Below are 11,681 nucleotides of genomic sequence, written 5' to 3' on the forward strand. Positions count from 1 at the left end.
TATTTTTTTATTTTTTATTTCACCTTTATTTAACCAGGTAGGCTAGTTGAGAACACCTTTATTTAACCAGGTAGGCTAGTTGAGAACAAGTTCTCATTTGCAACTGCGACCTGGCCAAGATAAAGCATAGCAGTGTGAACAGACAACACAGAGTTACACATGGAGTAAACAATTAACAAGTCAATAACACAGTAGAAAAAAGGGGAGTCTATATATACATTGTGTGCAAAAGGCATGAGAAGGTAGGCAAATAATTACAATTATGCAGATTAACACTGGAGTGATAAATGATCAGATGGTTATGTACAGGTAGAGATATTGGTGTGCAAAAGAGCAGAAAAATAAATAAATAAAAACAGTATGGGGATGAGGTAGGTGAAAATGGGTGGGCTATTTACCGATGGACTATGTACAGCTGCAGCGATCGGTTAGCTACTCAGATAGCAGATGTTTGAAGTTGGTGAGGGAGATAAAAGTCTCCAACTTCAGCGATTTTTGCAATTCGTTCCAGTCACAGGCAGCAGAGAACTGGAACGAAAGGCGGCCAAATGAGGTGTTGGCTTTAGGGATGATCAGTGAGATACACCTGCTGGAGCGCGTGCTATGGGTGGGTGTTGCCATCGTAACCAGTGAACTGAGATAAGGTGGAGCTTTACCTAGCATGGACTTGTAGATGACCTGGAGCCAGTGGGTCTGGCGACGAATATGTAGCGAGGGCCAGCCGACTAGAGCATACAAGTCGCAGTGGTGGGTGGTATAAGGTGCTTTAGTGACAAAACGGATGGCACTGTGATAAACTGCATCCAGTTTGCTGAGTAGAGTGTTGGAAGCAATTTTGTAGATGACATCGCCGAAGTCGAGGATCGGTAGGATAGTCAGTTTTACTAGGGTAAGTTTGGCGGCGTGAGTGAAGGAGGCTTTGTTGCGGAATAGAAAGCCGACTCTTGATTTGATTTTCGATTGGAGATGTTTGATATGGGTCTGGAAGGAGAGTTTAGAGTCTAGCCAGACACCTAGGTACTTATAGATGTCCACATATTCAAGGTCGGAACCATCCAGGGTGGTGATGCTGGTCAGGCGTGCGGGTGCAGGCAGCGAACGGTTAAAAAGCATGCATTTGGTTTTACTAGCGTTTAAGCTGCAACTTCTGAAGAAGGAAAGGGTCAATTCATGGCTTGAGCATAAGGAGCTGGTCAGAGGGTGGTCGATGATTTCATGTCATTTTGAATAAACACAATGCATGTTAATTGCCAATAATTAATGAGAGTTAAAAGTAAGGGATGGGGTAATGGGAAGAACACAACCATTGAAGAAGGAGCCTACATGTATTCAGTCTGACTGTAAGCAGAGCATTGGTGGAGGGAAAAAGGTCCAGTTTATTTCTTTTCGGGAGGTATGATGATGCGATAGCTTAAGAATTGCGCTGTTAAGATCAGAGATATGTCTCCTGGGTATACACCTTCGTTCGAGGTGCACATACCTATGTCTCCTGATTACAAACCAAGTAATATTACTTATAGGTCTTCATGCACTCTTGAGAATCTTGACGATCTCTAAATGGAGTCAGACAGCAGTGGTGAGCACTCTGAGGTTGAGCCAGTCCAGGATTACCTGCAGCGACAGAGCAGGCACCTCGAGTCACACGGCCCGGGTCTCAACCAGTGGTGTGCTTTGCTCTCCGGAGCAGGGTACCGCTAAAAGGGGTGATCAGTGGGGTAGTGTTGAGTATAGAGGTGGACGAAATGAAAAGGAATTATCCTAGTGTTTGTGACGCCTGCCGTTTGGTGAGACGTAGACCTGGTGGCAATGGCGAGACTGACAATACCCTGTCAGTTTTGTTGAGCTTTGACACAGAGTTTCTACCTCATAAGGTCTGGTTAGGTTATATTTGATATTCCAACGATTCGGACACATTGCAGCAGTGAGATCCCACAAGGGAGATCCCACAATGTAAAAAATGTGCAGGAGGGTAGTCAGAGGGAGTGTACAGTTGGCATAGAGAAAGCACTGTCTGTCAATTGTGGGGGTTCCCATGCAGCTGTGGATCTGAAGTGCACTGTGAGAGGGAGACAGGTTGAGATTGCCAGAGTTCACGTGGGGCAGAAAGTTTCCTATGCTGAGGCAGTGAAGAGAGTAGAGGATAGCCCAATGGTGAGTGAGTCGACTGGGAGGCCACCAGTGAGTAGACCTGAAGAGAGAGAGTCGGAGAAGATTAGTTTTTAGAAAGGTTGGATTTATTGCGTAATCGCCATGGTGATCAACTGCACTGATGGAGTGGAAATCACAAAAGATAGATGGTAGTTGAGGCAGCAAATATTTGTGTGTGAGATTTTAGTGCAGAAGATCGACAGGAAGTTTTGAGAGAAGGGTTCCATCCGACCAGGCTGACAGCCTGCAATGCTGTAGGATCGTTTAGTGCCAAAGTAATGGGATGGGCTGATGGTTTTTGTGGATAGTGTATAGCAGGGTTTGATGGTGCAATTTAAGTTTTACCCCATTTCCCTTTTTTGATCAAAATGTGCAATATGCATTCCGACCTGCTAAGGGCAGCAATTCGCAACACAGCGTCTAGTCTGCCGGAAAGCCACAGGAAGAAGAAGTTGTATGCGGGTTATTGTGAGTGGTCTGTAGCTGTCTAGCTGAATGACTGGATAAATGGACAATAATGATGGGTGAGTTCATTAACTTCCAATAAAAATGGTCTCGATTCATAAACAGTTTTTAGTTGCAGATGCATTATACGGTGAGCGGATATAGAAGTAGAGAAGGCAACTACAAAAGACTGAACTGCTTGTTAGCATAGCTAGCTAGTCTGCCTCCCCAGCTCAGTAACGTTAGCTTGCTAGCGAGGTAACTTTCGAATTGGCAAGATTGTTTGAATAAACTCAACTTGTCCGATAAATGAAGATCCACTGTGATTACGCGCACAAAATCACTTACTTTAAAAAGTGCATTCCCCCAGGAATGTAATTTAAAGCTACTACAGTACAACATGTCTGACTGCTAAACGTGTCTTCTCCGCGCACCGCTGTGTGCTAACCTTTTGCCGATGTGACGTTTGGTAGTTGTAGTTTAAATTGTTCACTAAGTGGCTCTTTCCCCTATGTTAGTATGATATACAAATGGTGTTCAAGGTTTTTGATTACAATAGCTTTCATTCCAAATGACGAGTTTCAAAGGTTTATTTTGATCTTCTAAGATGAGTTAAATACGTTCATTTATAAGACTACAACTACCACGGTCGATGTCCCTGAACAGTGGTCCCTCATTTCAAAACAATGCGACGATCACATGACATTGAAAACACCAATGCGTGACCTTAGTTACAATATAAACTACCTAGGGTGATATTTTAAAAACATTGTACAGGTGAGTTTTAGTCCCAACGTGTTTAATCGGCCCTGAAATTACAACAATGTTCAGAATACCGTGTAGTTGGCTTGCTAGCTAGTTAGCTAACACTAGCTTGATCAGTCAACGTAATTTTAGCTAACTCTATAAAATCTCTCTCGCTTTCTTTGACTCATCTTCACTCCGTCCTTTCTGTCTCTGCCTCCTCCCCTTCTACGCTCCTCCCGTTGTTTTCTTACTCTCCCTCCCTGTATGTCTCAACCCCGGTCTCTCCATCGTTCTCTGCCTGACCCCCGTTCCATCTCTCTCATTCCTGTCTCCCCCCAGGATGGAGGTGGAGGGCTGGGACTCTGGTCTGGAGGAGGAGCTGGGTGTGTCTCTGGAGGAGCTGAGTAAGTGGATTGAGGAGGAGGTGGAGAGGAGCGAGGCAGTCCGCCAGAGAAAGGCCCAGCTGGCTGAGCTCAAAGAATGGGTGGAGCAGAAAGAGAAGGAAGAGGAGGTGGTGGACAAACTCTTCAACAATGCCAACCAGTGAGTGTGTGTGTGTGTGGGGGGATGATGTTTTGTTTCTTTCTTTCTCAGGTCCATAGTAGATTGGAAGACTTTGGGGTGTGTGTCTCTGTGTCAGGTCTACAGAAGAATGTGAGGCCCGGCTTACTGTAAAATAGGACTGGTGTGTGTGTTACCGTCTGTGTGATTCTCTCCATTGTGTGTGTGTGTTGCAGGTCCATAGTGGAGTGTGAGGCGCTGGTGAAGTCCACCTACAGTAAAATGGGTCTGGTCTACAAGGAGAGTTCTTCAGAGGACGAGGGTGGAGTGGGAGGGGTTCAGTCCTCTGATGTCATAGAAATTGACGATGATGATGACGATGATGATGTCATCGCTGTGGGCTTACGTACGTACTGCCACTTACTCCCAGTGAGCTAAACAATATGTTTACCAAAGGAAACCTTTCCAGGGGTGCAGCAACAGCATAAGACACAGGAGTGAATGTCTAACCTGGTTTCTTTTCTCTCTTCTCTGACCTCTTTCCTCTCAGTGGTTCCACCCAAGAAACCTGGGATACCTGTCCAGGATGCAATGGTGAGAACAAATAATTAGTCACACACACACACTTGTGTTAATTGAATGTGTATTAATTGACCCTGTTATCTGCAGATTTCCAGTGTTCCTCCTAGCCGGTGTTCAAGGATGTCTCGCTCTCTCTCTCGCGCTCTCCCTCTCTCTCTCTCTCTCTCTCGCTCTCTCTCTCTTCCCCATACATACATACATACATACATACAGTGCCTTGCGAAAGTATTCGGCCCCCTTGAACTTTGCGACCTTTTGCCACATTTCAGGCTTCAAACATAAAGATATATAACTATATTTTTTTGTGAAGAATCAACAACAAGTGGGACACAATCATGAAGTGGAATGACATTTATTGGATATTTCAAACTTTTTTAACAAATCAAAAACTGAAAAATTGGGCGTGCAAAATTATTCAGCCCCCTTAAGTTAATACTTTGTAGCGCCACCTTTTGCTGCGATTACAGCTGTAAGTCGCTTGGGGTATGTCTCTATCAGTTTTGCACATCGAGAGACTGACATTTTTTCCCATTCCTCCTTGCAAAACAGCTCGAGCTCAGTGAGGTTGGATGGAGAGCATTTGTGAACAGCAGTTTTCAGTTCTTTCCACAGATTCTCGATTGGATTCAGGTCTGGACTTTGACTTGGCCATTCTAACACCTGGATATGTTTATTTTTGAACCATTCCATTGTAGATTTTGCTTTATGTTTTGGATCATTGTCTTGTTGGAAGACAAATCTCCATCCCAGTCTCAGGTCTTTTGCAGACTCCATCAGGTTTTCTTCCAGAATGGTCCTGTATTTGGCTCCATCCATCTTCCCATCAATTTTAACCATCTTCCCTGTCCCTGCTGAAGAAAAGCAGGCCCAAACCATGATGCTGCCACCACCATGTTTGACAGTGGGGATGGTGTATTCAGCTGTGTTGCTTTTACGCCAAACATAACGTTTTGCATTGTTGCCAAAAATCTGAAAATTCATCTGACCAGAGCACCTTCTTCCACATGTTTGGTGTGTCTCCCAGGTGGCTTGTGGCAAACTTTAAACAACACTTTTTATGGATATCTTTAAGAAATGGCTTTCTTCTTGCCACTCTTCCATAAAGGCCAGATTTGTGCAATATACGACAGATTGTTGTCCTATGGACAGAGTCTCCCACCTCAGCTGTAGATCTCTGCAGTTCATCCAGAGTGATCATGGGCCTCTTGGCTGCATCTCTGATCAGTCTTCTCCTTGTATAAGCTGAAAGTTTAGAGGGATGGCCAGGTCTTGGTAGATTTGCAGTGGTCTGATACTCCTTCCATTTCAATATTATCGCTTGCACAGTGCTCCTTGGGATGTTTAAAGCTTGGGAAATCTTTTTGTATCCAAATCCGGCTTTAAACTTCTTCACAACAGTATCTCGGACCTGCCTGGTGTGTTCCTTGTTCTTCATGATGCTCTCTGCGCTTTTAACGGACCTCTGAGACTATCACAGTGCAGGTGCATTTATACGGAGACTTGATTACACACAGGTGGATTGTATTTATCATCATTAGTCATTTAGGTCAACATTGGATCATTCAGAGATTCTCACTGAACTTCTGGAGAGAGTTTGCTGCACTGAAAGTAAAGGGGCTGAATAATTTTGCACGCCCAATTTTTCAGTTTTTGATTTGTTAAAAAAGTTTGAAATATCCAATAAATGTCGTTCCACTTCATGTTTGTGTCCCACTTGTTGTTGATTCTTCACAAAAAAATACAGTTTTATATCTTTATGTTTGAAGCCTGAAATGTGGCATTTCAAGGGGGCCGAATACTTTCGCAAGGCACTGTACATGCATACATACATACAGTGGGACAAAAAAGTATTTAGTCAGCCACCAATTGTGAAAGTTCTCCCACTTAAAAAGATGAGAGAGGCCTGTAATTTTCATCATAGGTACACCTCAACTATGACAGACAAAATGAGATAAAAAATTCCAGAAAATCACATTGTAGGATTTTTAATGAATTTATTTGCAAATTATGGTGGAAAATAAGTATTTGGTCACCTACAAACAAGCAAGATTTCTGGCTCTCACAGACCTGTAACTTCTTTAAGAGGGTCCTCTGTCCTCCACTCGTTACCTGTATTAATGGCACCTGTTTGAACTTGTTATCAGTATAAAAGACACCTGTCCACAACCTCAAACAGTCACACTCCAAACTCCACTATGGCCAAGACCAAAGAGCTGTCAAAGGACACCAGAAACAAAATTCTAGACCTGCACCAGGCTGGGAAGACTGAATCTGCAATAGGTAAGCAGTTTGGTTTGAAGAAATCAACTGTGGGAGCAATTATTAGGAAATGGAAGACATACAAAACCACTGATAATCTCCCTCGATCTGGGGCTCCACGCAAGATCTCACCCCGTGGGGTCAAAATGATCACAAGAACAGTGAGCAAAAATCCCAGAACCACACGGGGGGACCTAGTGAATGACCTGCAGAGAGCTGGGACCAAAGTAACAAAGCCTACCATCAGTAACACACTACGCCGCCAGGGACTCAAATCCTGCAGTGCCAGACGTGTCCCCCTGCTTAAGCCAGTACATGTCCAGGCCTGTCTGAAGTTTGCTAGAGAGCATTTGGATGATCCAGAAGAAGATTGGAAGAATGTCATATGGTCAGATGAAACCAAAATATAACTTTTTGGTAAAAACTCAACTCGTCGTGTTTGGAGGACAAAGAATGCTGAGTTGCATCCAAAGAACACCATACCTACTGTGAAGCATGGGGGTGGAAACATCATGCTTTGGGGCAGTTTTTCTGCAAAGGGACCAGGACGACTGATCCATGTAAAGGAAAGAATGAATGAGGCCATGTATCGTGAGATTTTGAGTGAAAACCTCCTTCCATCAGCAAGGGCATTGAAGATGAAACGTGCCTGGGTCTTTCAGCATGACAATGATCCCAAAGAGTGGCTTCGTAAGAAGCATTTCAAGGTCCTGGAGTGGCCTAGCCAGTCTCCAGATTTCAACCCCATAGAAAATCTTTGGAGGGAGTTGAAAGTCCGGGTTGCCCAGCAACAGCCCCAAAACATCACTGCTCTAGAGGAGATCTGCATGGAGGAATGGGCCAAAATACCAGCAACAGTGTGTGAATTTTGTGAAGACTTACAGAAAACGTTTGATCTCTGTCATTGCCAACAAAGGGTATATAAACAAAGTATTGAGATAAAATTTTGTTATTGACCAAATACTTATTTTCCACCATAATTTGCAAATAAATTCATTAAAAATCCTACAATGTGATTTTCTGGATGTTTTTTCCTCATTTTGTCTGTCATAGTTGAAGTGTACCTATGATGAAAATTACAGGCCTCTCTCATCTTTTTAAGTGGGAGAACTTGTACAATTGGTTGCTGACTAAATACTTTTTTGCCCCACTGTACGTACATACATACATGCAAACAAATACTGGTGGTAGTTAAAATTCAGAAAGAAGTTTGAACAATATCCACATGTATGTGTTAATTGTTTGTGTGTCCTGTAGTTTAAAGAGGCGTCGGCAGCTCTCCAGCGTTCCTCCCAGCAGGTGTTGAAGCTGGCCCAGACAGTCAACAAGAACTCTTCTTCCGGGCCTGCAATACAACAGACAGGTAATGGCACCAATGTGCAATTCTATGTCTGTGATTGTGGTATACCTCCGGGTCGCTAGGTGGCGTTCTCTCTCCAGTGTTGTCCATGATGGCAGTGTCTTTGTGTGTGTACATACTGCACAAATGTTCACGTGCGTTCTTTATTTTGTGTAGGTGGCCCAGTGCCGATGCCAGCAGTGTTTGTGTCCCAGGCCACGCCCAGGAACACACCCACCCAGCCTAACCCCTCCCTGAAGGATGATGAAATCAGACTGGAGATGAGTCTTCTGGGAAAGAAACGCACCAAGACCTGGCACAGTGGAATGCTCATCGCCATCAACCCTGTCGGTGAGACATGCATACACACACCTCTCCACACACACCTATGCACATGGGGAAGTTTGACATTGAATGTGTGTTTGTAGGTAATGGTTACAGTAAGTACAAGGTGAAGTTTGAGAACAAGGGGAAGAGTCTACTCTCTGGGAACCACATAGCGTTTCACTACCACCCCACCCTGGAGAGGCTCTACGTGGGAGCCAGGGTGGTCGCCAAGTACAAGGACGGCAACCAGGTCTGGCTCTACGCTGGCATCGTGGCAGAGATGCCCAACAACAAGAACCGCATGAGGTGAGAAGCTGTGTGTGTGTGAGCATGTTTCAAATATCCTCTGTGTGTCTGGTGAAGGGTTGTGAAGCTGTTTCAAATATCCTCTGTGTGTTTGGTGAAGGGTTGTGAAGCTGTTTCAAATATCCTCTGTGTGTCTGGTGAAGGGTTGTGAAGCTGTTTCAAATATCCTCTGTGTGTCTGGTGAAGGGTTGTGAAGCTGTTTCAAATATCCTCTGTGTGTTTGGTGAAGGGTTGTGAAGCTGTTTCAAATATCCTCTGTGTGTCTGGTGAAGGGTTGTGAAGCTGTTTCAAATATCCTCTGTGTGTTTGGTGAAGGGTTGTGAAGCTGTTTCAAATATCCTCTGTGTGTTTGGTGAAGGGTTGTGAAGCTGTTTCAAATATCCTCTGTGTGTTTGGTGAAGGGTTGTGAAGCTGTTTCAAATATCCTCTGTGTGTCTGGTGAAGGGTTGTGAAGCTGTTTCAAATATCCTCTGTGTGTCTGGTGAAGGGTTGTGAAGCTGTTTCAAATATCCTCTGTGTGTTTGGTGAAGGGTTGTGAAGCTGTTTCAAATATCCTCTGTGTTTCTGGTGAAGGGTTGTGAAGCTGTTTCAAATATCCTCTGTGTGTTTGGTGAAGGGTTGTGAAGCTGTTTCAAATATCCTCTGTGTGTCTGGTGAAGGGTTGTGAAGCTGTTTCAAATATCCTCTGTGTTTCTGGTGAAGGGTTGTGAAGCTGTTTCAAATATCCTCTGTGTGTTTGGTGAAGGGTTGTGAAGCTGTTTCAAATATCCTCTGTGTTTCTGGTGAAGGGTTGTGAAGCTGTTTCAAATATCCTCTGTGTGTTTGGTGAAGGGTTGTGAAGCTGTTTCAAATATCCTCTGTGTGTCTGGTGAAGGGTTGTGAAGCTGTTTCAAATATCCTCTGTGTTTCTGGTGAAGGGTTGTGAAGCTCTTTCAAATATCCTCTGTGTGTTTCAGGTTCCTGATCTTCTTTGACGATGGTTATGCCTCCTACGTGACCCTGCCTGAGCTCTATCCTGTCTGCAGACCAAGTAAGAACCCTCCTTTCTGTCTTCATGTCTTCTCTTTCCTTTCAATATGCTCTCTTTTCTCCTATCAATCTGGTTTTGGGATGTGATCTCAGCTTACCCTCTTCACATCTTCTCTCACCATCTCTCCTCTCCCCCTCTGCCCCATTGTCTTCTCTCACCATCTATCCCCCTCTCCCCCATTGTCTTCTCTCACCATCTCTCCTCTTCCTCTCCCCATCATATTTTCTCCCCCAGTGAAGCGTACATGGGAGGACATAGAGGATGCATCGTGTAAAGACTTCATAGAGGAATATATAACATCATACCCCAACAGGCCCATGGTGCTGCTGAAGGCAGGCCAGGTCATCAAGACAGAGTGGGAGGGGACGTGGTGGAGGAGCAGAGTGGAGGAGGTGGACGGCAGCCTCGTCAAGATCCTCTTCCTGGTATGATGACATCATCACTGGGATTTGATTACCAGCCAACTTTATTTATAGTCTGATTTAACATGACGGTCGCAGCATGTTATAAACAGGGATAGTTTAGTTTCTGGTTTTGAATCACATTTTTATACTACTTCTGCAGACACTCAACAAAATATGAAAATAAGGTAGATAAGATAAAGCAATTGAATGACTGAAAAGTGATCTCCGTGGTAATCCGTTTGTATGGTTATTTGTTCTCCTTCAGGATGACAAGCGTAGTGAGTGGATCTACCGCGGTTCAACCAGGCTGGAGCCCATGTTCAACCTGAAGACCAACTGTGCCAACACCCAGGAGAAGAAGATGGCTGGCCAGCAGAGGACACGCCCCAGCATGGGTAACACTCACTCTATTCAATCAATCATGTAATATATGAACAATCAAACCAATCACTTAACCAATCAATCCATCTTTAATAACCCAGCAGGATCACATATTATACTGTACATGACAGAACCTTGACCTGTCCTTCATTGGATAACTCTAGTCTCTACTTCATTGGGATGTCGTTAACCATTTGCTCTCTCTCTGTAGGAGCATTGAGGACCAAGGGCCCCGTGGTCCAGTATCACAGTGGGGGGAACACCATAACCCCCAGTGGGACCCCCACTAAATCCCCCCATCCCCTCTCCCCACCCTCCTCTATCCCTCCTACACCCTCCCAGCCCAATCAGCTTGCACGAACAGAGTGAGTATCACACACACGCAGTGTAAATCTTGAAAATGGACATCCTCTCTCCCCTCTCGCTGCTACATTTACCCCTTTTCTCCCTGATCCCCTCTTCTTCCCTCCTGTTCCTCTCTGTCTCCCCACCCTCAACAGTCCTAAGTATCAGATGGCTAAGAAGAGTACTTCTCCATACATTCCCACGCCAGGAGGCTCTCGCACTGGATTGGCCAGTAATAGCCACGCCCCTAAAGCCATGCAGCCCCAACCTCCAACTGGTTCTCCTGGAAACTCATCCAGGTGAGAGAGGGGACAGGAAATGTATGAACCTAAAAAAAAAATCCTCAAATCTGCATTAATTAGGTCCCTTCTCCTTCTGCTATTGAACATAATCTCTTACTAAAGAGCGACACTCACAAATATGCAGTTTTATAGGAATCTATTCGTAACTCTACTTCACTCTCGCACCCCCCTCCAGAATGTATGTCCTTCAGACTGGCAACATCCAGACTCTCACGTCCCTACAGCCTATCCAACACCAGCAGCAGTCTTTGCCCCCTCCTCCCCAAGCCCCTCCCACCGCCCCCGCACCTGCAGTGACCCCATACACCTTCAGTAACGACCGGATTCCCCACGAGCCCTCATACCGCGCCCCCACAGACCGCATCTTCTACCTGCCTCACACCTGCCAGCCTGCTTGTCTCAACCGTATCAGGCCCTCCAGACCAGATATGCACCGGGGCAGGAACCCCCTGCTCACCCCTCTACTGTACGAGTTCAGACGCATGACGGGCCGAAGGAGAGTCAACCGCAAGGTAAAGGCAGAACAAGAGCTTTGAGAAGTATTATCTTTGGATTGGATTATAATA

At 44.9% G+C, this 11,681-nt stretch overlaps 1 protein-coding gene across 2 annotated transcripts in view; it reads left to right on the forward strand.

Annotated features, from left to right (window-relative positions):
* The first annotated feature begins 2,587 nt into the window (after positions 1-2,587).
* The window catches only part of LOC139421218 (histone-lysine N-methyltransferase SETDB1-B-like), a 20,310-nt gene continuing 11,216 nt past the window's right edge, over positions 2,588-11,681 (forward strand). For both annotated transcript variants that reach the window (XM_071171910.1, XM_071171902.1), the window contains exons 1-13: positions 2,588-2,672; positions 3,679-3,882; positions 4,077-4,246; positions 4,391-4,434; positions 7,939-8,044; positions 8,198-8,371; positions 8,449-8,653; positions 9,610-9,683; positions 9,918-10,108; positions 10,353-10,482; positions 10,680-10,833; positions 10,969-11,112; positions 11,291-11,627. In XM_071171910.1, the coding sequence (XP_071028011.1) occupies positions 2,656-2,672; positions 3,679-3,882; positions 4,077-4,246; positions 4,391-4,434; positions 7,939-8,044; positions 8,198-8,371; positions 8,449-8,653; positions 9,610-9,683; positions 9,918-10,108; positions 10,353-10,482; positions 10,680-10,833; positions 10,969-11,112; positions 11,291-11,627 (1,950 nt within the window). In that variant the 5' untranslated portion in view covers positions 2,588-2,655. The remainder of the gene's footprint in view (positions 2,673-3,678; positions 3,883-4,076; positions 4,247-4,390; positions 4,435-7,938; positions 8,045-8,197; positions 8,372-8,448; positions 8,654-9,609; positions 9,684-9,917; positions 10,109-10,352; positions 10,483-10,679; positions 10,834-10,968; positions 11,113-11,290; positions 11,628-11,681) is intronic.

Source organism: Oncorhynchus clarkii, chromosome 2 (genome assembly GCF_045791955.1).
Source record: "Oncorhynchus clarkii lewisi isolate Uvic-CL-2024 chromosome 2, UVic_Ocla_1.0, whole genome shotgun sequence".
In the NCBI taxonomy this organism is placed as follows: domain Eukaryota; kingdom Metazoa; phylum Chordata; class Actinopteri; order Salmoniformes; family Salmonidae; genus Oncorhynchus; species Oncorhynchus clarkii.